The 27,515-nt window shown below is 35.5% G+C and overlaps 1 protein-coding gene and 1 pseudogene across 6 annotated transcripts in view; one reads left to right on the forward strand and one right to left on the reverse strand.

Annotated features, from left to right (window-relative positions):
- BRIP1 (BRCA1 interacting protein C-terminal helicase 1) overlaps positions 1–27,515 on the forward strand; it is a 114,694-nt gene that overhangs the window by 10,656 nt on the left and 76,523 nt on the right. For all 6 annotated transcript variants that reach the window (XM_023756823.1, XM_023756825.1, XM_023756824.1 and 3 more), the window contains 2 exons: positions 3,039–3,166; positions 5,255–5,374. In XM_023756823.1, the coding sequence (XP_023612591.1) occupies positions 3,039–3,166; positions 5,255–5,374 (248 nt within the window). The remainder of the gene's footprint in view (positions 1–3,038; positions 3,167–5,254; positions 5,375–27,515) is intronic.
- Positions 11,001–20,472, reverse strand: LOC102441942 (annotated as a pseudogene).

Consider the following 27,515-nt stretch of genomic DNA (forward strand, 5'->3'; position numbering starts at 1 on the left):
TTTGCAGGCCAGAAGGGAGTGGCAAGAAATATTCAAAGTGATGAATACCAAGAACCTACAACCAAGACTACTTTACCCAGCAAAGCTATCATTCAGAATTGAAGGCCAGATAAAGAGCTTCACAGATAAGAAAAAGCTAAAGGAGTTCATCACCACCAAACCAGTATTATATGAAATGCTGAAAGGTATCCTTTAAGAAGAGGAAGAAGAAGAAAAAGGTAAAGATACAAATTACGAACAACAAATACATATCTATCAACAAGTGAATCTAAAAATCAAGTGAATAAATAATCTGATGAACAGTATGAACTGGTGATTGTAATAGAATCAGGGACATAGAAAGGGAATGGACTGACTATTCTTGGGGGGGGAAGGGATGTGGGGGGTGAGGGAAGAGATTGGACAATAATCGTGCACCTATGGATTAGGACAGTGGGTGGGGAGTGAGGGCGGTGGGTGGGGTGGGAACTGGGTGGAGGGGAGTTATGGTGGGAAAAAAGAGTAACTAATGTAATAATCTGAACAATAAAGATTTAATTTAAAAAAAATATTGTCCTCAGAAAAAGCTTGAAAACCAATGCTGTGGGTGGTATAGATTCACTTCTGCGTTTATTCAGATAAACTTGTGTTTTTGAAAACAGTACTAGACCTGCCTACAGATCTTTCTGCCCTAATAGTCTGTAAATTCTTTAAGGCCAGGAACTGTTTCTTTTTCATGGTGTTTGGAATTGTTTGGGCTTGATAAAATAAATGCTTGTTTAGTGAATTCAAGGGAACTCATAGAGAAGAACAAAGAGGAAGGAAGGTACTTTTAAGAACACACATTTAGGGACAGGGAGAAACCAATGTATAGGGATAGTTAAGAACAGTTTTACAGACATTAAGGAAAAAGGAAATGTGTTTGTTATCTTCCAGAAGACAGAGTATTATGTTTGGCTTTATGCCTAAAGATTATGCTTATGTATTTTGGAGTCAGACAGCAGGAATTAGTCACATCCAGGCTCTGCCTCTTACTAGCTGTATGATACTGGCATGTTACTTGACTTTCTAAAAACCTAGTGTTCATATTTATACCAGGTGTACCGATTAATGCGGATTTTTTTCAATAGATGGAGTTACACATATGTTGATATATATGTGATTTGATATGTATGCTATTTTGTTGTATTGGCAGCAAGCTTCAAAACTTCATATGTCAAATTTGCTGAATGTGTTAACATCATAGATATTTTTAGGCTTAAAAATGTCAAATTTCATGCCAAAAAAAAGAGCATTTGCGGGAAGTTTTAATTCATTACTTTATTTTGAAGAAAAGTGCTGCTGAAAGTTATCATATACTTCGGGAAGCTTATGATGAACATGCTCCATCTCAAGATACTTGTGAACCCTGGTTTAAATGCTTTAAAAGTGATGATTTCGATGTGAAAGACAAAGAACGGTCCAGGTCAACCGAAAAACAATTAAAAGCATTATTGGATGAAGATGCATGTCAAACTCAAAAATAACTTGCAGAAAAATTAAACGTTGCTCAGCAAACAATTTCCAATTGTTTACAAGCAATGGGAAATATTTCAAAGGAAGGAAAATGGGTGCCACATCAACTGAACGAAAGACAAATGGGAAACTGAAAAGTCATCAGTAAAATGTTGCTTCAACGGCACTAAAGAAAGTCTTTTTGCATCGAATTGTGACTGGCAATGAAAAGTGGATTTATTTTGAGAATCCCAAATGCACAGAATCGTGGGTTGATCCAGGTCAACCATCAACAAAGCTCTGTGTTTGGTGGGATCAGGAAGGTGTTAGTGTATTATGAGCTTCTAAAACCAGGTGAAACCGTTAATACTGATCGCTACTGACAACAAATAATCAATTTGAACCATACTTTGATCGTGAAACGACCAGAATGTTCCAGAAGACATGGCAAAATAATTTTGCTTCATGATGATGCACCATCACACACTTCAAAACCAGTTAAAGACACGTTAAAAGATTTTGCCTGGGAAGTATTAACCCACCCGCTGTATTCACCAGACCTTGCTCCTTCAGATTACCACTTGTTCCAATCGATGGCACACACGCTTTCTGAGCAGCACTTCAAAACATACGAAGATGTGGAAAATTAGGTCTCTGAATGGTTTGTCTCAAAACAAGAAAAGTTCTATTGGGACGGTATCCACAAATTACCTGAAAGATGGGGGAAATGTGTAGCTAGCGATGGACATTACTTTGAATAAAGCACTTTTGATGTTTCTCTTGAAATTATCGTGTTTTCTTTGATTACAAAATCCGCATTATTAACCAGTACACCTGGTAAAATGGGATGATGCTATTTGGTGAATTACAAGGTTGATGACCTTGAGAATGGGTTTTCAGGATTGTGGGATTAAAAGGTAGATTATAAGAGCTTAATTTTACTATATTTTTAATCCTAACAAACATAGAAGCTTAGTAAGAAAGTGACATTGAGACATGTAAAGAAATATTTTTATAGAAATGAAATACATTTTCTTGAGAGAGTCTTACAGTTATATTTTTTAAAATCACATTGGGCCGAAACTGGTTTGGCTCAGTGGATAGAGCGTCGGCCTGTGGACTGAAGGGTCCCAGGTTCGATTCCGGTCAAGGGCATGTGCCTTGGTTGCGGGCACATCCCCAGTGGGAGGTGTGCAGGAGGCAGCTGATCGATGTTTCTCTCTCATCGATGTTTCTAACTCTCTATCCCTCTCCCTTCCTCTCTGTAAAAAATCAATAAAATATATTAAAAAAAAAAAGATAAATTAAAATCACATTGGGAGTGGTATACAAAAGTATAAACCTGTTAAATCAAAATTGGACTTGCTTATTGAAAACATATTTCTCAAAATGTTGGCTATATTTTGTTAAAGTAATCTGGTAAAATGCTTTTAAACATGTTTAGCAATTCATTTTTTAAAATATGTTAATTTCTAAAATAAGTCTACATCTTGATTCCAATTTTTTCTTAGGAAAACTGCATAAGTGTAAGTTATTTATGCTGATTTTTTAACTTCTTTTATAAGACTCGCCTGAAAAAACTACGCTGGCTGCAAAATTATCTGCCAAGAAACAGGCATTCCTATACAGAGATGAAAATGATGATTTTCAAGTAGAGAAGAAAAGAATTCGATCCTTAGAAACTACACAGCAGGTAAACAGTTTATTGGTAGTGAAATAATCCCATTAGTTATAGCTGAACAAGGCTGTCAGATATCAATCTAGTTTTCAGTGTCACTTGTGGAGATTAGTGCGGTCACAGATGTAAAGTAAATGGTAAATTGTTGTAATTGAATTTTAGCTAGTTACTCATTACAATGGAGTTTATTATAAAAGACTAGAGGCCTGGTGCACGAATTCGTGCATCAGAGGGGTCCCTTGGCCTGGCCTGCAGGATCAGGCCGAAACTGGCTCTCCAATATTCCCCAAGAGGTCCCGGATTGCAAGAGGGCGCAGGCCAGGCCAAGGGACCGCACCAGTGCTCGATCGGGGCTGGGAAGGGACTGTGGGAGGGCTCCAGGTTGTGTCCGGCTCGTCTCGCTCAGTCCCAATTGGCCAGACCCCAGCAGCAAGCTAACCTACTGGTTGGAGCATCTGCCCCCCTGGTGGTCAGTGTACATCATAGTGAGCAGTTGAGCTGCCTTAGCATATCATTAGCATATTACACTTTGATTGGTTGAAAGGACAAGTGGACACTTAGCATATTAGGTTTTTATTATATAGGGTTACTTACAATCAATGTCATTAAAGTGAAACTGCATGATGCTTACTTATATATGAGGTATTTGATAATAAAATATTTACTTAGGGCATATATTAATAATAGAGCTACTTTGTACGTTTTAACTCCTCTGTTGTTTTTATCTAATAATGGCATATTTTTTGTCCAAAATTCCTTTTATATGAATATTTATATCATGGATACTTTTGGTATTGGTAGTTTTAATATATTTACAAGGTTTACTCTTATTTACTGAGTTTTTAATATCAATACAGGATAAAATTTTTCTAAAAATTATTGAAAGGCCTAAATTACTAGATAATTTAAATGACAGTACTTTTCATAGATGAATACCATGTTTTCTCATAGAGTTTATGGCAGTGAGATGGGGAGGCTGGGACTTTTAATAGCCTTAATTACAAATAAAAAGGGTATTATTTAATCAGCATGTCATTTGCACGTAATTGAATATTTTTAATTGAATATATTAAAAAAGTTTTTGCATTCTTATGTAGTTTATTTTACTTACCATCTTTAACTTTCATAATTAAACCATTTTTAGAAATAGAATGAACTACCTTATTTTTAGAAAAACACCAATTACAAATGAAGTGTGAATCTTTAGAAAATTCCCCCTCCCCCTCAAAAATGTGTACATAGAGTTGGATGTTGTGAGGTAGGACTCAACATATAACACTTATCCTTGACTTTTTTGGGTCTCATTTCTTTTTTGGTAGGAATGGGATCATGAATAGAAATGCCCCTCTCCCTTTTATAATTTAAGTAAATAGGGTTTTGGCAAGTAGAAAAAAAGGATAGACTGGAAAGCAAACTTAGTGGTATTTATGAAAGAAATTTAGTCAGATACAACTTAGATTATCAACTATCTAGTAAAAGTAATAGTAACAAAGCAATTCTGTCATGTAGGACATTATGAATATCTACATTTAAATTATTTTGAGTTTTAATTTCCAATGAGGTTTCCACTTTATTTGCTTTTTTACTTTCCAGTTAGATATGTAATTTGGACTTTGCTATAATACTATACTTGGTGTCCATATGGTAGAACTATTTTATGAGAAGGTAATTTTTCAGTACTATAGTTTTGACATATCACTAATTAAAGCTATTTTGGTTAGGATTAAGGAGGTATTACTATATTTTATTTTACTTAGGTCTTGTAATAAGGTGCCTGTTTGTGTTTTTAAAAATTATTTGATTATCGTCAATTAGAAATAGTCATTTTTTAAATGCTGAAAACAAACATAGCTATTTGGACCTTAGGGGACAACTAACCTGCTCAAACTTTTTTTTTCCTTTTTATTGACTTTATTGGGGCGACTCTGGTTAACAAAATTATACAGGTTTCAGGTGTACAGTTCCACAATACAACATCTGTACACTATTGTTGGTTCACCACCCCAAGTCAAGTCTTCTTTCATCACCTTTTATCCCCCCACCCTTCCAGCCTGCTCAAACGTTTACTTTATTTTAAACTTTATTTTGGTCCTGTGTTTACAGATTAGAAAACGGCATTGTTTTGAAAAGGAAGTACACCATTTTGATACAAAAGTTGCTTCAGGAAAGACCACAAAACTCAACTCTCCATTAAGAAAGATAAACTCCTTTTCTCCACAAAATGTATGTATTTATGCCATTGTTTAGTTTAAAGAAGGAGAATGTGGAATTTGTTAAATCCATGTTTGAAAAAGGAAGAATAGTATAATGCAAAGAAAAGTAGAAAGCCACTCAGAAGTTCTAAGTGCTATCACATCTCTGCTACTAATGTATGAGATAGTAAATCCTATCCTCTCTGTGCTCCCTTTTCATCATTTGTAAAATGTAAGAATGGGACTAGAAAGAGATCTGAACGTTTTTTGCCTCGTCAATATTCTTATGTTTGTGAACTCCACTTCCCTAAAGTTCTTTCAGTGTCCTTAGAGTATCAATTCTCAAGAAGTAGTGGTTGGGCAGCATAATAGTACTGTGTGTATACTAGTATACTCATCCATCCACAATTCAGCTGTCCGCTTGGTGTTCCTGAGAGGACAGTGGGTGTCAGGGAGGGGCTATCTCACTGTCCCCCATCCCAGGCTCTGGCTTCCTTTGCAGGGCATGGCAGCAGAGTCAGAGTTCTCTGGGTTAGAGGGAAGGCGCATCATCAGATCATGGAGCTCTGGAGATTCTTTTTTTTTTTTTTTTAAATATATTTTATTGATTTTTTACAGAGAGGAAGGGAGAGGGATAGAGAGTTAGAAACATCAATGAGAGAGAAACATTGACCAGCTGCCTCCTGCACACCCCCCACTGGGGATGTGCCCGCAACCAAGGTACATGCCCTTGACCAGAATCGAACCCAGGACCCTTCAGTCCGCAGGCCGACGCTCTATCCACTGAGCCAAACCGGTCAGGGCTGGAGATTCTTAAGATGTTTTTCAGGTGCTCTGTGAGGCCAAAAGTATTTTCACAGTAATATTAAGATGTTATTTGCTCTTAATTTTTTTTTTTTTTACTGTCTTGACATTTACACTGATGCAGAAGCAATGCTGGGTAAAGCTATTGGTGACTTAGCACAATAAGATAGTGGCACCAACCTGTACTAATAGTATTTTTCTTCATCATTAATATACAATTTTTTAAAAAGCCAGTTTTACTTAAGAATGCCCTTGATGAAGCACTAAAAATTACTGTTTATCAAATCTCAGTGCTTGAGATTTTTAACATTCTGTGTGAAGAAAGGAGTGGTGCTCACTTTTGCCTACAGGAATACAATGATTGTCTTGAGGAAGAACACTGGTGGTAGGATAGTTTGGATTGTGAGCTGAACTAGCCACTTTTTTTACGGAACATCATTTTTACTTGAAAGAATGACTGACAGACTATGGGATTTTTCTTCTTTATTTTAATAGCTACAGTGATTTAAAAAAAATTTATTACTCTTTTTCTGCTCTTTATTTTCAAATTTTCTTTTTAAAAAATCATTTTTATTTTTCAATTACAATTGACATACAACACTATATTAGTTTTAGGTGTACAACCCAGTGATTAGACATTTATATAATTTATGAAGTGTTCACCCTGATAAATCTAGTATCCATTTCACACTATACAGGGACTGTTCTTTCCTCATTGTATAATATTTCTTAATCTTTAACAGAGTGGCATATTATAAACCACAAAAATTTTTTCTGTTAATTCTGGAATAGGTGATTTCATAAAGAAGTAGAAGAAAACTGTTTCATAAGATTTAATATTTATTGTATTACAGCTTCTGAAATTAGTTTATCACCAAAATTCTTAAAGTAATTTAAAAAATGCATTCTGTATTTTGGAACTTTTCTTATGTTGACAGTTTATATGACTCAGATTTTATGTATTAGATTTTAATCTATCATATAAAGATCTTTTTAAAAATATATATATTTTATTGATTTTTTTACAGAGAGAAAGGGAGAGGGATAGAGACTTAGAAACATTGATGAGAGAGAAACATCAATCAGCTGCCTCCTGCACACTCCCTACTGGGGATGTGCCCGCAACAAAGATACATGCCCTTGACCAGAATCGAACCTGGGACCCTTTAGTCCGCAGGCTGACGCTTTATCCACTGAGCCAAACCGGTTAGGGCGTATCATATAAAGATCTTAAATAAGGTAATTTGAGGGACTTGTACAAGTACCATTTCTTTTTAGGACCTGTTCCTTCAAATGGGAGGAAAAGGATGGTGGGACTAGATTTAGTATACCTATATTTCATTTAGATCTAACAGCTCTAAATTCTAAGGATGCTTTTCCTATTTTGATTCCTATAAGATGCTATTAGGGAGGGTGGTATTTATTTTTTAAAGGAATGGTTATTTGGATTAATAAATAATGGTTTCATTCGCTTATCCCTACAAAGATATAAATGTTGTAGTCTTCATACATTTGAAATCTGCAGTTGTATTATTTTTTTAAACATTCCTTCATAAATTAAATGACTTTTGTCTTCCACTAAATTTGACATTAAAACTTTTTAGGTTTTTCTTTCAAATTTTCTCAGTTTTTAGTAAAATAATTTGGTTCCCATCCTGTGGATTGGAGAATTGGATAGTTATCTTTTTACCTTCCTATCATTTCCAGTCTCCTCATTGTCTCTTCAATTCAGAAAATGGTGTCAATACCTCCTCTCTTATTTGAATTACCTTCCATGGTCACTGGAATGGACATTTAGTTTCCTTTTTTGACTGCTAATTTATATGTTGAAGAACTAGTCTCCATGTGGTCAAATATAGTTAAGAAAAACATTGTTTTTAAAAGTAGAACATTACCATTCTGATATTACTTTGTTCCACTATTTATAATCATTTTCTCTAGAATTTATTTGTATTGTTTCCATTCCTTTAGCAAATCCTCACAATGGGGGAGGTATTTTTACAGATACATTATTTTGCTTTTATTTGTTTGTTTATTAAATAAATGCTAACATTGTCTATATTCCTTTACAAAAGTGATACTTTTTTATTTTGTGGAGTGGTAGCATGTATTATTTTAATTTATTACTTTCGCCTAGTGTGTAGAAAAGACATAGGTCCAGCAGAGAGCGCTGTTGACCTTCAGATAAAGTATTGTTGGGCAAAACCTTGGACTTTTATTTTTCCTTTTTCATCTTAATTCCTGCCTTTTCTTTTTTTCTGTCTCTGTCTTTGACTCTATCTTTGTCTCTGTCTTTCTCTTCCACATTTTCTGATTCCCTTTCTTTCTCTTTCCCTCCCTCCCTCTCTTCAACATTTGGCATGTTCTCTAGGATCTCAGGAGAAAATGACCAATTTTCTCTGAAAAGTATTTTACAAATCATTTTCTCATAGTTTTAATTTACTTTTATTTAACATAACTGCTTATGTAGTGATATGATGTTTACTATGTGCCAGAAACTCTTCTAAGCACTGTAGAAATATTAGTTTGCCTGATAAATACAGATTCATGTGAGTTAAAAGTTAGTATAAGGTCTTTTAACTTTTCTGTGAATTTGACAGTTTTCAAAATAAGACAAAAGAGTTTAATTCAAATTTTATATTAACTCTATGAAAAATGTCTTAATATATTCCCCAATGGCAGATGAAGAAATTAAGGCACAGAACATTTAAATAGGTTGTTTATGTCACAAAACTGATGAGTAGAGGCTGGTTTAAAATAAAACCCAGGCCATCAGCTTTAGAATTGATCCTCTCAACAACCTCACTATTCTGCCTCTGAATAAACTCTTTCAGATGACATTTGGGGAAAAGGTAGTTCATTTTTGTACAGTTACAGGTCATATTATATGCAATACCATATAGACAATTCTTTTAACTTAGTCCTCTTTTCAGTCTCCCAACATCCTGCTCTTTTCTTTACAATGTTTACAAAGTTTATATATTTATTTGTAGGTTTAATTGTTTAGTTTGCCTCCTTGCCAGCATGTCCATAAGGACAAATATGATGTCTTTCTTGTTCATGTTTTTATAACCAGTATCTTGCACAGGACCTGTATCTAGTAGTCTTACATGTTTGTTGAATAAATGAATGAAAAAAAAATGGCCAAAGTTAAAGATGTGCACAACTTGCCACTATTGTGGCTTACAGATTTTACTCAGATCCATATACTTAAGGAGGGGTGACCGTGCTATTAAATAGAGGCAACTTAAAGCAGGTTTTAAAATGTTTTCTTTTTCTTCTATGGTTCATTTTGGTTGTAGCATACAAAAATAAAAGATCAAACAATGATTTCAGGGACCAACAGGCAAATTGGTGCTTAATATAAACAAAAGATTAGAAATAACTTTCGATTTCTGTAGCTACTCTCAGAACAAGTTGTTAAATAATATTACCAACTAGTTGAAGTATAATATATTCAAGGCAGACAAATTTTTGAACCAATTATATGCGAGACACTTAAGTAGATACATGGAACAGACTGACAGCTGTCAGTGGGTACAGGAGGACAGGGTGAGAGAAGGTGAAGGGATTAGCCCAAGAACATATATACATAACCCATAGACACAGACAGCAGTGTGGTGATGTCCAGAGAGAAGCGGGGCTGGGTGGAGGTGAGCAAAGGGGGAGAAAATGGGGATATCTATATTAGTGTCAACAATAAAAATAAAGTAAAAAAAACACCAGTAACCTGTATTTCACAAAGTTATCTTTATATATAAAAGGCTAAGTGACTGACTGACCGGCTGGTATATATGACCCACACTGGCAATTTAAAAATAAATGTTGACTTGTGCATGCGTGATACATATAAAGCTCTCGCTGGCGCCAATCACACGTGTGTTTCGATCTGTCATTGTCGATCGTGAATTTGGAATGCCATAGATTACTAAGAGAAATTATTAATTTGAATGTTGCATTTGGTGGGAAAGTTCTTCTCAGAGGAGATTTTCAACAATGTCTCAGTGTTGTGCTGCATGCTATGCGATCAGCCATAGTACAAATGAATTTTTAAAAAAATATATTTTATTGATTTTTTACAGAGAGGAAGGGAGAGGGATAGAGAGTTAGAAACATCGATGAGAGAGAAATATCGATCAGCTGCCTCCTGCACACCCCCTACTGGGGATGTGCCTGCAACCAAGGTACATGCCCTTGTCCGGAATCGAACCCGGGACCCTTCAGTCCACAGGCCGAGGCTCTATCCACTGAGCCAAACTGGTCAGGGCAGTACAAATGAATTTAAAGTACTGTAGTGTTTGGGGATGTTTCAGACAATTGTCTCTTAAAACAAATATGAGATCAGAGGATTCCGCTTATAGCGAATGGTTAGTAAAACTTGGAGATGGCAAACTTGATAGCAGTTTTCATTTAGGAATGGATATTATTGAAATCCCCCATGAAATGATTTGTAACAGATCTATTATTGAAGCTACCTTTGGAAATAGTATATCTATAGATAATATTAAAAATATATCTAAATGTGTGATTCTTTGTCCTAAAAATGAGTACGTTCATAAATGAAGAAATTTTGGATATACTCGATGGAGATTTTCACACCTGTTTGAGTGATAATCCCATCGATTCAACTGATGATGTTGAAAAGGAAAATTTTCCCATCGAATTTCTTAATAGTTATCACTATTTCGGGAATGCCATGTCATAAATTAAAATTGAAAGTGGGTGCAATCATGCTACTGAAAATCTTAATAGTAAATGGGGTCTTTGTAATGGTACTAGATTTATTATCAAAAGATTGTGACCTTACATAACCGAAGCTGAAGTATTAACAGTATCTGTGGAGGAGAGGTTGTTCAGATTCCAAGAATTGATTTGTCCTCATCTGATGCTGGCCTCCCATTTGAATTAATTCGAAGACAGTTTCCCGTGATGCCAGCATTTGCGATAACTATTTATAAATCACAAGGATAAACTCTAGACAGAATAGAAATATTCCTACCTGAACCCGCTTTTAGACATGGTCAGTTATATGTTGCTTTCTCTCGAGTTCGAAGAGCGTGTGATGTTAAAGTTATAGTTGTAAATACTTCATCACAAGGGAAATTAGTCAAGCACTCTGAACGTGTTTTTAATCTTAATGTGGTATACAGGAAGATATTAGAATAAGTTTAATAAATTTATCAGTCATTGTTTTTATCAATGTTGTTTTTATATCATGTCTTTGTTGTTATATGTTATTGTTTATTAATCAATTTCTATATTATTTTCATATACTTTTACTAATTTTCTTTAATCTCTGACACTTCTATTATAGAGAAAGGGCGAATAGCGATATTAAAACATTTTTTCTAGCCAAAACCGGTTTGGCTCAGTGGATAGAGCGTCGGTCTGCGGACTGAGGGGTCCCGGGTTCGATTCCGGTCAAGGGCATGTACCTGGGTTGCGGGCACATCCCCAATAGGAGATGTGCAGTAGGCAGCTGATCGATGTTTCTCTCTCATCGATGTTTCTAACTATCTCTCTCCCTTCCTCTCTGTAAAAAATCAATAAAATATATTTTAAAAAAAACAAAAAAACATTTTTTCTAGTTAATTTCCTTTCAGTGTGCACGAATCTGTGCACCGGGCCACTAGTTAATAATGATATGATGATAGCTTTTTGGAATATATATTTGTATCAGTTAATTTATGTTTTCTCATTTAATTTTTATATCAGCACTGTGAGGAAAATTGAGCAGATATTAGTCCCAATTTACACATAAGAAAATTGAAGCTAGAAAATATTAGATTATTTGACTATGGTCATACTGCATGTAAATAGTGGAACCATAATTTGAGCCTACTTCTAAAATTGAGTGAATATGGATTCATGATTATAAATGGGGGAAAAAGAGAGCAAAGGAATGGCTAAGAAAAAAATGTTTTCTTGTTGGCTGGTGAGGAAAAAACAAAGTTACTGTGCAAAAGAAAATAGATTTTATTATTCAATACGCCTGGCATCAAAATATCTTCCTTTAAATAGTCAACCTACAATTGGGAAAATATTAAATTATCTTAAACATTTTTGTATTTTATCTACTAAAGAAGCAAAGGAAATTTAAAACTCAATTTAAAAAAAATTGTTTGAAAAACCTTTAACAATATAAACCAGTACAGAGTGAAAATTAAAGTATTTTCTCTTAAAATATTGCTCCCACACCTTTTTCTGCCTCCCACAAGTAAACAGCATAAACACTTTTATGAGAATCTTTCTGAATATTTTTGTATAAATTTACAACAGATATTTTTCATGGTTCTGTTATAGTTTACATTTTTTAAAAAACATTTAACCCTCTTATTTATAGGGATTTATTTTAATATATGTATGAGGCCAGGCTCTAAATGTATGCTTTTCCAAATAGATGATCAGTTGTAGTAGAGTCAGCTAAGGTAATTTTTCCTGATATGAAGTTTTGCTATTATCATATACCAAATATATACTTGAATTGGTTCCTGGACCTTTTTTTGTTTCTCTTTAAATTTTTATTTTTTCAAAGTATGTATGTATTTTATCAGAGTCAAAGATTTCTACATGGCTTTCAACAAAAAGTAGTAGACCCTGCATTAGTTCTATTTTCCACCAGTTTCCACTATCTGAAGTCAATGATTTGAAATCATTTTACCTATTTATTCTGATATTTATTTATTTGTTTAAAAATAACATGCCTAACTGCTTTTCTCTTGAATTTTTGGTTTTAGATACCTTCTATTGCTTTCTTACTATTTTTTTCTAATTTCTTCATTACTTCTCCCCCTTAACCTTTCACATATTTGGTGTTTACCTTATTGTAATTTTGTCTATATCATAAAAACTGAACCAAATGTTATACTGTTAACAATTTTTTTCTACAAACCAGGTTTTATTTTTTTTTCTAGTGCTAATCTTTGTCTTGTCTTGTAATATACGCAATTTTCTATATACTTGTAATTGTTTATACCCAAACTCTGATAGAACTTAAAATCTGTCCGTTCATTCAAATGCATCAGGTCAAGAATGTCCTTTTTTTAGACTCTTGGTATTTAGTGGAAATAATGTTTTTATGTTGAATTAGATATTTTTTAATGACATTGATATTTTTGTGTATGAAAGATTACCTGTTTTTTAGAGAAAATTTGGAAACCATCAAATTGTATAATTAAGTTATTAACATTAATTCTGAATTCAACTATTTTCTCTGTCAAACCATGATATTTTACTTATCTATATACACACACACACACACACACATAATTAGTTATCTATTGCTGTGTAACAAACCAACCATTTATTTAGCTTTATATTCTGGGGGTCAGCAATTTAGGCTGGGCTCAGCTGGGCATTTCTTCTGCTGATCTCAGCTGGGCCACTCATGCGTCTATGGTCAGCTGCAAGTCAGCAAGGCAGCTCTGCTACAGGGGGTTGGTTGGCAGTCCACTGGGACATGGGGTGGGTATCTCATCATCCAGCAGGCTAATCCTGGTTTATGTATATAATATCCCCAGGGTTCCAGGAGCAGCATAAGAATAAACCCCAATGTACAAGTATATTTTGAGCTCCTCATTGTGTCATGTTTGCTGATGTCTCAGTCACCAAAGCAAGTCACATGGCCAAACCCAGATTCAGGGGGTGGAGTTAACCTATTGGTGAGAAAAGTTACAAAGTGCCCTGGGCGATTTGGTTCAGTGGATAGAGCATCGTGGATAGAGCATTGGCCTGAAGGGTCCCAGGTTTGATTCCGGCCAAGGGCGCATGCCTGGATTGTGGGCTGGATCCCCAGTAGGGGGGCATGCAGGAGGCAGCTGATAATGATTCTCTCTCATCATTGATGTTTCTATCTCTCTATGCCTCTCCCTTCCTCTCTGAAATCAATAAAAATATATTTAAAAAAAGAAGGAAAAAAGAGTTACAAAGTGACCTTGCAAAGGCATATTTGTTTTGGGGTTGCTCTAGGGTTTATAATTTGCATCTTAAATTTATCACTGTACTTTCAAATATTTTACTTCATATATAATGTGTAAGAACCTTCTATGACTATGTTTTCATTTCCACTCTCATCATTTGTGCAATTTTGTTATATATTTTACCTCTCTATATATTATGAACCACACAGTATTTTGTTACTATTTTTGCTTTAAATCATGTTATTTTTCTTTAATTTTTTATTGAGATGATTTTTATAGAGCGGTTAAAGATCACAGCAAAATTGAAGGGAAGATACATAAATTTCCCATATAAGTCCTACCTCCATCATCAACATCCCCCACCAGAATGGTGTATTTTAGTATAGGTGATGAATCTCATTGACACATCACAGTCACCCAAAGTCCATAGTTTACATTATGGTTCATTCCTGTTGTTGTACATATAATGGGTGTGGACAAATGCATAATAACATGTATCCATCATTGTAGTATCATTCAGAGTATTTTTACTGCCCTAAAAATCCTCTGTGTGCTGGCTATTCATCCTGTCCTTGTCTCCCTGAACCCCTGCCAACCACTGATTTTTTAATTGAATTTATTGGAGGTGACATTGGTTAATAAAATTATATAGATCAATGAATGGGAGCTCCTGTTGCTCCACATTCTTGCCAGTATTTAGTGATGTCAGCTTTCTGGATTTTGGCCATTCTAATAGGTATGTAGTCTCCTTGTTGTTTTGATTTGCATTTCTCTGATGACATTATGACATGTTATGTTGAGCATGTTTTCATTTGCTTATTTGCCAACTGTATATTTTCTTTAGTGGGGTTTTTAATTAGGGTGAAAAAGTGAGGTGTCTAATAGGTCTAAAAGGATTTAAAAAGTCATTTTTTAAAATTGGTTTGTTTTTTTCTTGTTGATTTTTAAGTGTTCTTTGTATATTTTGGATAACAGTCACTTATTAGATGTATTTTTGTAAATATTTCCCCCCAAGAGAATGTCGTTTGTCCTCTTATTCTCTCTTTTTTAAAAAAATATGTTTTTATTTATTTCAGAGAGGAATGGAGAGAGTGAGAGAGATAGAAACATCAATGATGAGAGAGAATCATTGATTAGGTGCCTCCTGCACACCCCCAACTGGGGATCAAGCCTGCAACCGGGCATGTGACCTTGACCGGAATTAAACCCGGGACCCTTCAGTCCACAGGCCGACACTCTATCCACTGAGCCAGACCAACTAGGGCATCTTCTTATTCTCTTAACATTGTCTTTTGCAAAGCAGAAAATGTTAATTATAACGAAGTCCAGCTTATCAGTTCTTTTATAGATCATACTTTTGGTGTTGTATCTATAGCCACACCTAAGATTATCTAGGTTTCCTTATGCTATCTTCTAAGAGTTCAATACTTTTGTATTTTACATTTAGGTCTATCATCCATTTTGACTTAAATTTTTGTGAAGGGTGTAAGGACTGTGTCTAGATTCATTTCTTTGCATGTGGATTCCAGTTCTTCCAGCACCATTTGTTGAAGAGACGAATTTTGCTCCATTTTATTGCCTTTGCTCCTTTATTCAAGATCAGTTGACTATATTTATGTGGGTCTATTTTTGAGCTTTCTCTTCTGTTCCACCAATCTGTTTGTCAATTATTTTACCAATACCACAGTCTTAATTACTGTACTTTATAGTAAGTCTTAAAGTTGGACAGCATAATCCTCCAATTTTATTCTCCTTCAATATTCTTTAGCTAATCTGGGTCTTTCATCTCTCCATATAAACGTTAGAATTAGTTTGTTAATATCCACAAAATTAGTTGCTGGGATTTTCACTGGGATTACATTAAATCTATAGGTCAAATTGGGAAGAACTGACATCTTAACAATATTGAGTTTTTCTATCCATGAACATGGGATGTTTCTTCATTTATTTAGTTCTTCTTTGATTTTATTCATTAGAGTTTTGTAGTTTTCCTTATATATATCTTATTTATATTTTGTTAGATTTATTTATACCTAATTATTTTGAGGGTACTAATATAATTGGTATTATGTTTTTAATTTCACACTCCACTTGTTCATTGCTGGTATATAGGAAAGTAATTGACACTTTACATTTAATCTTTATATCCTGCAACCTTGCTATTAATCACTTACTTGTTCCAGGAGGTTTTTTTTTAAAAAATATATTTTATTGACTTTTTACATAGAGGAAGGGAGAGGGATAGAGAGTTAGAAACATCGATGAGAGAGAAACATTGATCAGCTGCCTCCTGCACACTCCCTACTGGGGATTTGCCCGCAACCAAGGTACATGCCCTTGACTGGATTCGAACCTGGGACCCTTGAGTCTGCAGGCTGACGCTCTATCCACTGAGCCAAACTGGTTAGGGCTCCAGGAGTTTTTTTGTTGATTATTTCTAATTTTCTATGTAGGCGATCATTCCATTAGTAAAGACAGTTTTATATCTATCTTTCTTCCCAAGTTGTATACCTTATGTTTCCTTTTCTTGTCTTATGGCATTAGCTAGAACTTTCAGTATGATGTTGAATAGGAGTGGTGGGAGAGGACATACTTGACTTGTACCTGATTTTAGTGGGAAAGCTTTAAGTTTCTCACAATTAGGCATGCTGGTTACAATTGTGTTTTTTTTTTTTTTTATCAAGTTGAAGTTACTCGCTACTCCTAGTTTACTGAGTTTTTATTATGAATGGGTGTTGGATTTTGTCAAATGCTTCTTTTATTGATATGATCATATGCATTTTCTTTTTTAGACTGTTGATGTTTAGACATTAATTGATTTTCCAATGTTGAACCAGCCTTGCACAGTTGTGGTCTGAGAGCAGACATTGTATGATTTCTATTTTTTAAAATTTGTTAAAGTGTGTTTTATGGCCCAGAATCTCAGGTTCCATCTGAGCTTGCGATGAATGTGTATTCTATTGTTGTTGGATTAAGTAGTCTATAGATGTCACTTATATCCAGTTGATTGATGGTGTTATTGAGTTAGACTATGTCCTTACTAATTTTCTGCTTGCTAGGTCCATCCATTTCTGATAGAGGAAGTATTTTTCCTAAAGTTTACAATTTTCATTGGCTAGAATAGATTCTGATGATTGGGATAGAATTCCGAAAGCAGGACGGCTAGGCTGGCAGATGGACTCAAGAGCTTAGGATCTCATTGTTACTAAAAGAACAAGGTCATTCCTAAGGCAGTTCTGAAACAATCACATACAAATGTTCTCTCAGATGAGTAACTACAAATCAAAGTAAACAGTAGAAGAGTAGCTGACACATAAAAAGGTCACTGTCACCTCATGTCAAGGAAATAATTGAAGTAGCTCAGCAAATAATAAAATAAAAAGAAATGTTTCAGAACAAGCTGTTACATTCATTTGGTATCGATAAAATGGTCCAAAATAAACCAGAAGACCATGATAAGTTATAGCTGTGTAAATGATGAAATCTGATATTTACTGTTTAAATTCAGTAGCTGAAAGAATCCCTTTGTAAAGATGAAAATGAAGTTTACATTACTCTGGAAAAATATGACCTACCATTTAGAATTTGGATATTATTGTTACCTTTTCCTTCATGTCTACATCATGGTGATAAATGCTCATATTTCCTGGCACATTCTTCTCCATGTAATAGGGAAAACAGTGAACCTTTAGTGAAAATAGGCTGAATAGCTAAATGGCCTTCCGTTTTGAGGCAGTTATTTATGTTCTGAAAGAGTGTAAGAGGAGAACCAAGATGGCGGCATAGGTTAACCCCGGAGTTTGCTGCCTCGAACAACCACTTCAAAAATACAACTAAAAAACGGAACGGACATCACCCAGAACCACAGGAAGGCTGGCTGAGGAGAGATTCTACAACTAGAAGGAAAGAGAAATCCATACCGAGACTCAGAGGAGGCGCAGTGCGGAGGTGAAATACTAAGGTGCGGAGTGCATGTGGAGCGGGCTGGTGGCGGAGGGCGCAGTTGTTGTTTTCAATCGGGAGGGAGTTTCAGACTCTGAGCTCCAGATCCGGGCGAGTCTCTAGGGACCCAGACTCAAACGGGAGAAGCGGGAAGGCAGCTTTCTCTCCGAGGTTTGCAGGGGTTGCAGAGCCGCTGGGGACGGAACTGAGAGCAGCCATAACTGCTCGCTCTGCCCGCCCTGTAGATCCCCTGGGACCCGCCCCGCCCAAGCCCTGCACAGAGGCATTTGCCGGATAGCCTCAGGCAAAGGATAGATTAGCACCGCCCTAGAGATTCAGCACAGAAGCTCTCCCACTGCAGACACAGCTGACTCTCATAGCCAGTTAGCCTGGAGGTCAATTCACCCCTAGTATTGCCGACAACAATCAAGGCTTAACTACAACAAGACTGCGCACAAAGACCACAAGGGGGTGCACCAAGAAAGCATAAAAAATGCGGAGACAAAAAAACATGACAGAAATGGAGGATATAGAGCTAAAAAATGCACTTTTGAGGGCTTGCAATAATTTGCTAGAAACTGCCGATAAACTTGATGAGAGCCTCAAGAAATCTAATGAGACCCTCGATGTTGTGATAAAGAACCAACTAGAAATTAAGCATTCACTGACTGAAATAAAGAATATTATACAGACACCCAACAGCAGACCAGAGGAGCGCAAGAATCAAGTCAAAGATTTGAAATGCGAAGAAGCAAAAAACACCCAACCGGAAAAGCAAAATGAAAAAAGAATCCGAAAATACGAAGATAGTGTAAGGAGCCTCTGAGACAGTTTCAAACGCACCAACATCAGAATTATAGGGGTACCAGAAGATGAGAGACAGCAAGATATTGAAAACCTATTTGAAGAAATAATGACAGAAAACTTCCCCTACCTGGTGAAAGAAATGGACTTACAGGTCCAAGAAGCGCAGAGAACCCCAAACAAAAGGAATCCAAAGAGGACCACACCAAGACACATCATAATTAAAATGCCAAGAGCAAAAGACAAAGAAAGAATCTTAAAAGCAGCAAGAGAAAGAGACTCAATTACCTACAAGGGAATACCCATACGACTGTCAGCTGATTTCTCAACAGAAACTTTGCAGGCCAGAAGGGAATGGCAAGAAATATTCAAAGTGATGAATACCAAGAACCTACAACCAAGATTACTTTATCTAGCAAAGCTATCATTCAGAATTGAAGGTCAGATAAAGAGCTTCACAGATAAGGAAAAGCTAAAGGAGTTCATCACCACTAAACCAGTATTATACGAAATGCTGAAAGGTATCCTTTAAGAAGAGGAAGAAGAAGAAAAAGGTAAAGATACAAATTATGAACAACAAACATGCATCTATCAACAAGTGAATCTAAGAATCAAGTGAATAAATAATCTGATGTACAGAATGAATTGGTGATTATAATGAATTGGACATAGAAAGGGAATGGACTGACTATTCTTGGGGGGGAAAGGGGAGTGCGAGATGTGGGAAGAGACTGGACAAAAATCGTGCACCTATGGATGAGGACAGTGGGTGGGGAGTGAGGGCGGAGGGTGGGGCGGGAACTGGGAGGAGGGGAGTTATGGGGGGGGAAAAAAGAGGAACAAATGTAATCTGAACAATAAAGATTTAATTAAAAAAAGAAAAAAGAGTGTAAGACCTTGAAGAAGAATCTCCTTTGCCACATGACCATCATAAAGGGAAAGGAATGATGTATCCACTTGGGCACCAAGTTGTCCTTCTGTCATGGCTGGAGTTTCAGACAAATTCAACAGCAGTTTCAAAACTTGAATGTTGGTGCTTCTATTTCCTGAAAGCAACACTTCGAACAGGTCTGTAATGTAACTGTTAGGCATGTGCTGGTGGTCTTTGGTAACTGTCATGTTTGTTAACCATCTCAGTCCCACCAGTTGCACAGGGGAGTTCAGAGGACCAGAGAAGACATCCTCACAAACTTGATTGACATATACCTTTAAAGTGAATTGATTTCTAACATTCACACTCAGGTTACTCAGTGTATTGAAAGCCTTCTTTTTAATATTGTGGTTGGGATTGTTGATTTTGCTACCAACTATTGGAATACCAACCAATTCACGAATAATGACTTGATTAGCTGAAAAGGCTGCATTGTTACCAAAAGTGACCAAATCTCTTTAAATAATTACAGGATCCTCAGTTGACTCAAGTAGATAAAGGAGTTCTGAAGTTGTTCAGCATTTAGAACAACATCATATGAACCATTGGTTAAGTCTTCTGCAAACTGGGAGGACGCAACCCACGACACATGACTTTCTTCCCTCTGGCCCCGTGTCAGCCTGTAAATGCAATAGCCCCTGAGGACCAGGCCACCCAGCCCCCATTCAGGGAGCCATCCATACTGCCTCTGGGGCTGGGGCATAGGTAAGGGCGTGGGAGGCTCTTGGGTGCAGGAATCTAGGAAGCAAGCAGGTCCCGCAGCAAACCCTAGCTGCATCATGATAATTTGATATGTATATATAGATTGTAAAAGAATTCCCCCCATCTAGTTAATTAACACATCCTGTCAATAACTTCTTAAATGTATTTGTAAGTTGATTTTTAGGTAATTTATTTTTTATTTCTATATAATTGGGATTTTTTATTTTGTTACATTTTCTAATTAGTTGTGGTTTTATACAGTGGGGCCTTGACTTACGAGTTTAATTTGTTCCGAGACCGAGCTCGTTAAGGAGCTGGTTAACAAGCTCGTTAACTCAAATTACTCTGTCAACTCAATGCAAAAAATAGGCCGAGACAGCTGGTATCTCAAAAAACTCGTTAGTCAGGACACTCGTAAGTCAAGGCCCCACTGTATATGACTACTTAATTTTTTTTTTTACCAAACCACATTTATTATTTTTTTTGTACCAAACCTCATTAATGAATTCTTTTATTGTTTGTAATAGTTTCAAAGTTTTCTTATGTTTTCCAAGTATACAATCATATCTTTTATAAGTAGTGATCATTTTACCTGTTTTGTAATTTTATATATCTAGGGAAAAAGTATAAGTGTAATTATAGTAACAGATAGAATGATCATTTAATTTATTGTCCAAATCAGAACACTTTTGAGAATGAAGATGGTAGGGAGCATTATTAATTAATCTGAAACAACAGATGTAAACTAGAAAATATGGTTATCTTTGTCTTGTTTGAGACCTTACTGGGAATGCTTCTAGTTTTTCCCCATTAAGCATGATATTAGCTTTTGGGGGGGAAAATATATATATAGTAAGATATAATTTTTTGTCATAATAGAGAAGAATCATTTGTATATTACTTAGCATTTTAATCAAGAATGAATATTAAACTATAGAGATAAATGATTTTTCATATTTTATTTTTTGATATGTTAAACTATATTAATAGATGTCCTAATCCTGAAAAGGATATATCCTTTTGTTCTTTGCTTTTTGGTTTTTTCAAGTGTGTGTGTGTGTGTGTGTGTGTGTGTGTGTATACAAGAGTCCTGTTTGCTATTATTAGAATTCATTAGTGATGTCACTTGATATTTTTGGTGAGAGAAGGCTTATCTAGATTTGTTTTAAGATCATTGTTGTATTTGTTTTATAAAAAAGAATTTGTAAACTCTTCCTTATATTTAAAATCTTCTATTAAGGAAATTTTATACACAAAGCAGAAAGAGGACAGGATAGTGAACCTCCTTGTGCCCATCACATAGCTTTAACAGTTATCAATATTTTGCCATTTTACCTCTGTGTTTGTTTTATTTATCCCATGTCATTTTCTTCTTTTCTTTCTTTTTTTTTTTTTTTAAATATATTTTATTGATTTTTTACAGAGAGGAAGGGAGAGAGATAGAGAGTTAGAAACATCGATGAGAGAGAAACATCGATCAGCTGCCTCCTGCACATCTACTAGGGATGTGCCCGCAACCCAGGTACATGCCCTTGACCGGAATCGAACCTGGGACCTTTCAGTCCGCAAGCCAACGCTCTATCCACTGAGCCAAACCGGTTTCGGCCTTCTTTTCTTTCTTTGGGGGGGATTGGTAGAAGAAAGTGTGGGACTGGGATATTTTAAAGAAACTAGAAAACATCATACCCATTTGCCCGTAAATAATCTATACTAATAAAAGAGAAAGATGCAAATTGACAGTACCTTCACGATGCCCACCAGCCAATCAGGAGCGAGTATGCAAATTAACCCAACAAAGATGGCAGGTTAATTTGCATACGCAGATGCCGAGCGGCCTGGGGCAGGGCGGGATGCTTGCGTTGTTGCCATGGTGACGACGCAGGTGTTCGGCACCGCCCCGGTGGCTCTGGGCCAGAACGAAGGCAGAAAGGCGGCTCCGGGCTGGAGTGAAGCAGAAAGGCGGTTCCGGCCGGAGCGAAGGTGGTGCCAGCAGCCAGGGGAAGGAAGGCCCATTCTTGCATGAATCTTCATGCATCGGGCCTCTAGTTTAATATATATTTCTAACAGATAAAGACGTAAAAAAAAATAATAACTTGGTGGGGGCAGGCCAGAAGAAGTCAATGGGGGAAAAACGGGGACATATGTATTACTTTCAACAAAGATTTTTTAAAAACAAAAGAAATATAGCAGTGACTATTTAAAGATATTATTATAGCTAAAAATAATTAACAGTAGTTCTTTGTCTAATACCCAATCTGTTTACAGTTGTGTTTGTTTAAAAAATGTCATTTTACAGAGGCTTTTAAAATCAGATTCCAAATGTAAATGCATGACATTTCTTTTAAGAGAGAAGCCATTTATTTGTTGAAAAAAACAAATAAATGCTTTATTTGTCTTATAGGATTTCTCATATTTAGGATGTTTTTAATTTTATCCTTATGATTTCATTTAAGATAGAGGTCTGTCCCCATATTTCTAGTAATAGTAGTTAGATTTAGAGGTTGAATTAGATTCAGGTTTGATTTTGTCCTTGTTTTTTATTTTTTCAGGAATAACACTGCTATATGCTTTGTGTTGCATTGCTCAGGAGGGAAATAATGTCCAGTTATCTCTCTTTATAACAATAGATCCGGATTATGTTTTCATGTCATTTAATATTTTTTTCTACAAAATTTTAAATGACTGCATTGCATTCTGTTGACTGGCTGTTCCATAAATTATGTTTATATTTTATGGCTGGATGTTTAGGTGAGAGTCTTCTTCATTCACTATCCTAATTACTCAGTGTTTTTATTATTTTGAAGACTCACAGACTTTAATTTAGGGAAATTCTATTTTGCGATTTCTTTGATAATTTTCAGCAGATTTTAGCCTCACTGGGCTCTTTCTTATAGTATGATTATTCCTTTGTCAAAAGATGTACTATTTTCTTGAATAGTGTAATGAGAGTTTACTTGTGTTTTTTTAAAATGATCCCTAAATTATGTGAGTTTCCTTCAGAGTGAATTTTCATATCTTTTTTTGCTCATTCTCTTCTACACCTTTGGTTTTTTCATATGCTGGCTATCTTTGATTGTCAGTTCATATTTAAGGCAAAAGGATTGGGTGGCTGGTGTAGGTTTTTTCAGCTTTTATATAAACTGAATGTTTTGTATCGGGGCATGGTGAGGGCAAAGTCCCTGTTTTAGGTGGGCAGAGAGCTGGCTATGAGACTGTGGGCTCTTTAAAAGTTTGAAGGAGGAGAACTTTATTCAGGGAAGCCAATATTTAAGCTTGAATACACCCTAGAAGCTTTAGCTTTCCTAATATTTAATTCAATTTTTTAGAGGAGAGGCATCTGGTGTCTGCTAACTGCCTGCTTTCTGTATGAGATAGATGGGATGCTGATTAGGTTAATTGTCCTGTTTTTCAAATCTGATTATCCCCCTGATTTTAGCTTTATTTATCATTCTCTTCCTCTGTTGATCCTGCTGACTAAGTAGGATTCCATTGAGCATGGAATCCGACTTCCCATAAATAGTTATTACAGTATTGTCGACTATATTGCTTATGCTATACTTTACATTCCCATGATTATTTTTATAACTGGCAATTCATATTTCTTAATCCCTTTCACTTTTTTCACCACCCCCCAAATCTCTGTTTGTTTCTGTTTTGTTTGTTAATTTTGATGTAGATGAGAGGCAGGATCTAACTAATTTTTCTCCAAATAGTCATTTGTCTAAATATTAATTGAATAATTTCCCACTGATTTGAAATGCCACCTGACTTAATCAGAGTGGTTTGCTTTTGAAGAAATAGAAGCCTACTCAAAGAAAGATCAAGCAGGAAATATAACTGCCCTTACTGAAACTCAGAAGTTTTTAGCTAGCTTCTCTCTTCTCTTTGGGGCCTCAAGTGTGGCTTCCCTGCCTCTCTTCTTCTTCTTCTTTTTTTTTTCTGTAGACTGGTTTTCTCTTTTATATGACCTTACCATGACATTGCAAAACGGAAGCCTTTAAGACTACAAGACAGTCTGGTCTGTTCCTTATAGTTAATTAACTTAGTTTACATGGCCCAAGTACCAATTCCTAGGAAAGTGAATTTAATTCATCTTGTTATGCCTGGGATTGAGTTTGGGCATGTGTTATTAATGTAAGTATTAGGTGAACCTTTTCAGCAGGGCCTATAGATGATGAACTGTTTTCAGAATAAAGGGTGGGACACATGTCTTAAGAGGTGCCTAGTACAGCGTCTTTATCATATGTACAAAAATCTTCATATGTTCATGTTGACCAATGTCACACCAATCAATTTAATAAATAAATATATATAAAAAAGGAATATATACTATTCTTTCCCATTAAAAATACTTTGGTTATTCTCACTAGTTTCTTTCCAGATTAAATGTAGAACCTATAGTTATACTTTAAATCTACACTCATCACTAGCCATATGTGACTTTAATTAATTAAAACTAAAATTCAGTTCTTTCATTACACTAATCACATTTCAGGTGCTCAATAGCTGCATATGGGTATTGGCAAGTGTATTGAATAGTGCAGATATAGAACATGCTATCATTGCAGAAAGCTTTATTGGGTAGTGCTTCTTTAGAGGCTTGTCTATTGATAACTTATCTAATTTTTAAAAAAAAATATTTTTATTTATTTCATAGAGGAAGGGAGAGAGAGATAGAAACATTAATGATGGGATAGAATCATCTATTAGCTGCCTCCTGCACACCCCCCACTGGGGATCAAGCCCACAACCCGGGCATGTGCCCTGACTGGAAATTGATCTGTCACCTCCTGGTTCATAGGTTGATGGTCAACCACTGAGCAACACTGGCCAGGTAGATTATTTATCTAATTTTTAAAGCCCATGGAAGAAGCAAAAATATTTTGTATAGGGTTCTTTTATACTATTTTGGTCAATATGTGGAAGATGATATCAAGATAGCTATGTTTTCTCATTTTAAAAGGTTGATGGAAGTTTGAAAATTACCAATATACCATAAAGGAGAAAATAAAAATCTCCTGCGACCCCAAGGGATAGGAGTTTTAAATAGCTTTTTTGAAGTATATAAGTGGACATAGTGTGCAGTTGTATTAATTTTCACCAACTAAATAATATGTCTTTTGACTACAGTTTCTCTATTCCTGGGATATTTTTTATCCATGTATTGCTTGTTTGGATTTTATAATCATAGTTTTGTTCAAGAAGAACACATAAGTATATTTCTTATATTACATCAAGAGGCATGTGATGCCAATTTGTCTCACTGATGATGGCAGGTTTGATCACTTTGTTGAAGTGGTGACTGCCAGGTCTCTCCATTATAAAGGCACATTTTCCTTTTGTAATTAATAAGTAATCTGAGGGAATACTTAAAGACTATGTGAATATCTTTTTTCCCAACAACTTTTCACCTAATGATTTTAGCATCCATTTCGGTAGCTTGCAGGAATCAATTATTACAAGGGAGTTGCAAAATGGTGTATAAAAATTCTATCATTTATCATTCTATTTAACAATTTTTAGCTGGCATTCTTCTCTAAAATTAAAATTCAGTTCCCCTCCCTGCCCATCTCTCTCTCCTTTGATTCTGTATTTCCCCCCACCTTTTTTTTTTTTATATAAGCACCCCAGGTATTTTTTATGAAGTTGGTCAGTGTAACTCATCACTATACTTTGGGACTCATTGCTATGTATAGCCACATCTGTGTAAAGTGATGTTAATCCAGGAGAACTTTACTTTATAGCAGGTTGGACATTTTTATATGTTTGACTTAAACTGAGAATTCTTATTCTTATAGAATAAGATGGTTCAAGTATTAACATAGATAAAAATTATACCACTTTGGGTCTTTCTTGATTAATTCTACTGAAACATAAACTTTTCAGAAACTGGGGCAACTGTGTTAAGGAATTCCCATTTACACTAGGCAAGAAAGTAAACAGTAAGTGGAGAGTAGGGTAACAAACACTTATGGTATCAAAAAACAACCGTGAAAAGGATCTGTCTTAATGTGCTAGCCCATTGCAGTTTAACATATTGCTTACAACCTTCACAATAGAATTTGAGTGACTTCAGTTACACATTCCAGGAGACTGGCAGTCTGTTACAATCAGAGTCTGAACTTTAGAGCAGGCTAATTTACAGCGATGGGATGAAGAAAGTTGTGGATTTGTATTACACACTCTCACCTGACACTGTATCTGATCCCTTACCTGCTGATTGACATCTTGAATGAGCTCTTTGAAGCAAGTTCCAGCTTAATTAAAACGTTTGCTTGGTTAGCAGTGATCTGTGAAAGCCTGTGATAAATATTGAATCAGGTTCACCTGCTGGTGGCTGTGAGTGGATAAACAGCTGCTTTGTGCAGTTTAATCATGAAACTGTGGCGGTAGAGTACTACTACTGTTTGAATTTTTTAAAAAGAATAGTTGAAAAGGTATAGTTATGTCACTTTTGCTATCTTGCTAGAGTGTGTGCTTATGTGAGATTTTGCACAACAGATATTCTGTACCTGTTTAGATGGTTTGGACAACAGCAAATGGTTGATAAAGATGAACAATAAACCCTGTTTTTTATGCCTCAAGATTGTAATATAATTCTGCACTCATTGGCTTTTTACCACTAGCTCTATATGTGCATGACTTTTTGAAATAAAAAGGGCAGTATTTTGCTTTTTTGCCAAGTTAAATGGTAGATGATAATAAATCTTAAAGCTTTAAGATTTGAGGTTATGAATTCTAACTTCTCCACAAATTTATTGTGTTTTGTAGTAACTTGAAGAACTTTTTGTTTTACTTTTTTCATCTGTAAAATGGAATTTCTGTAAAATGGAATTTAAAATTAATATTACTGAACTGTTTTAGAATTATGTTAATATTAAGTAATTAAAAAATATAAAAAAGAAATAAATTTGCAAGTAGTGGAGGAATCTTTATAAAATTACTAGAGGCCTGGTGCATGGATTCGTGCACCGGTGGGGTCCCTTGGCCTGGCCTGTGGGGATCGGGCCGAAAACGGCTCTCCGACATCCCCCGAGGGGTCCCGGATTGTGAGAGGGCGTAGGCCAGGC

Source organism: Myotis lucifugus, unplaced genomic scaffold, assembly GCF_000147115.1.
Source record: "Myotis lucifugus unplaced genomic scaffold, Myoluc2.0 scaffold_99, whole genome shotgun sequence".
Lineage (NCBI taxonomy): Eukaryota > Metazoa > Chordata > Mammalia > Chiroptera > Vespertilionidae > Myotis > Myotis lucifugus.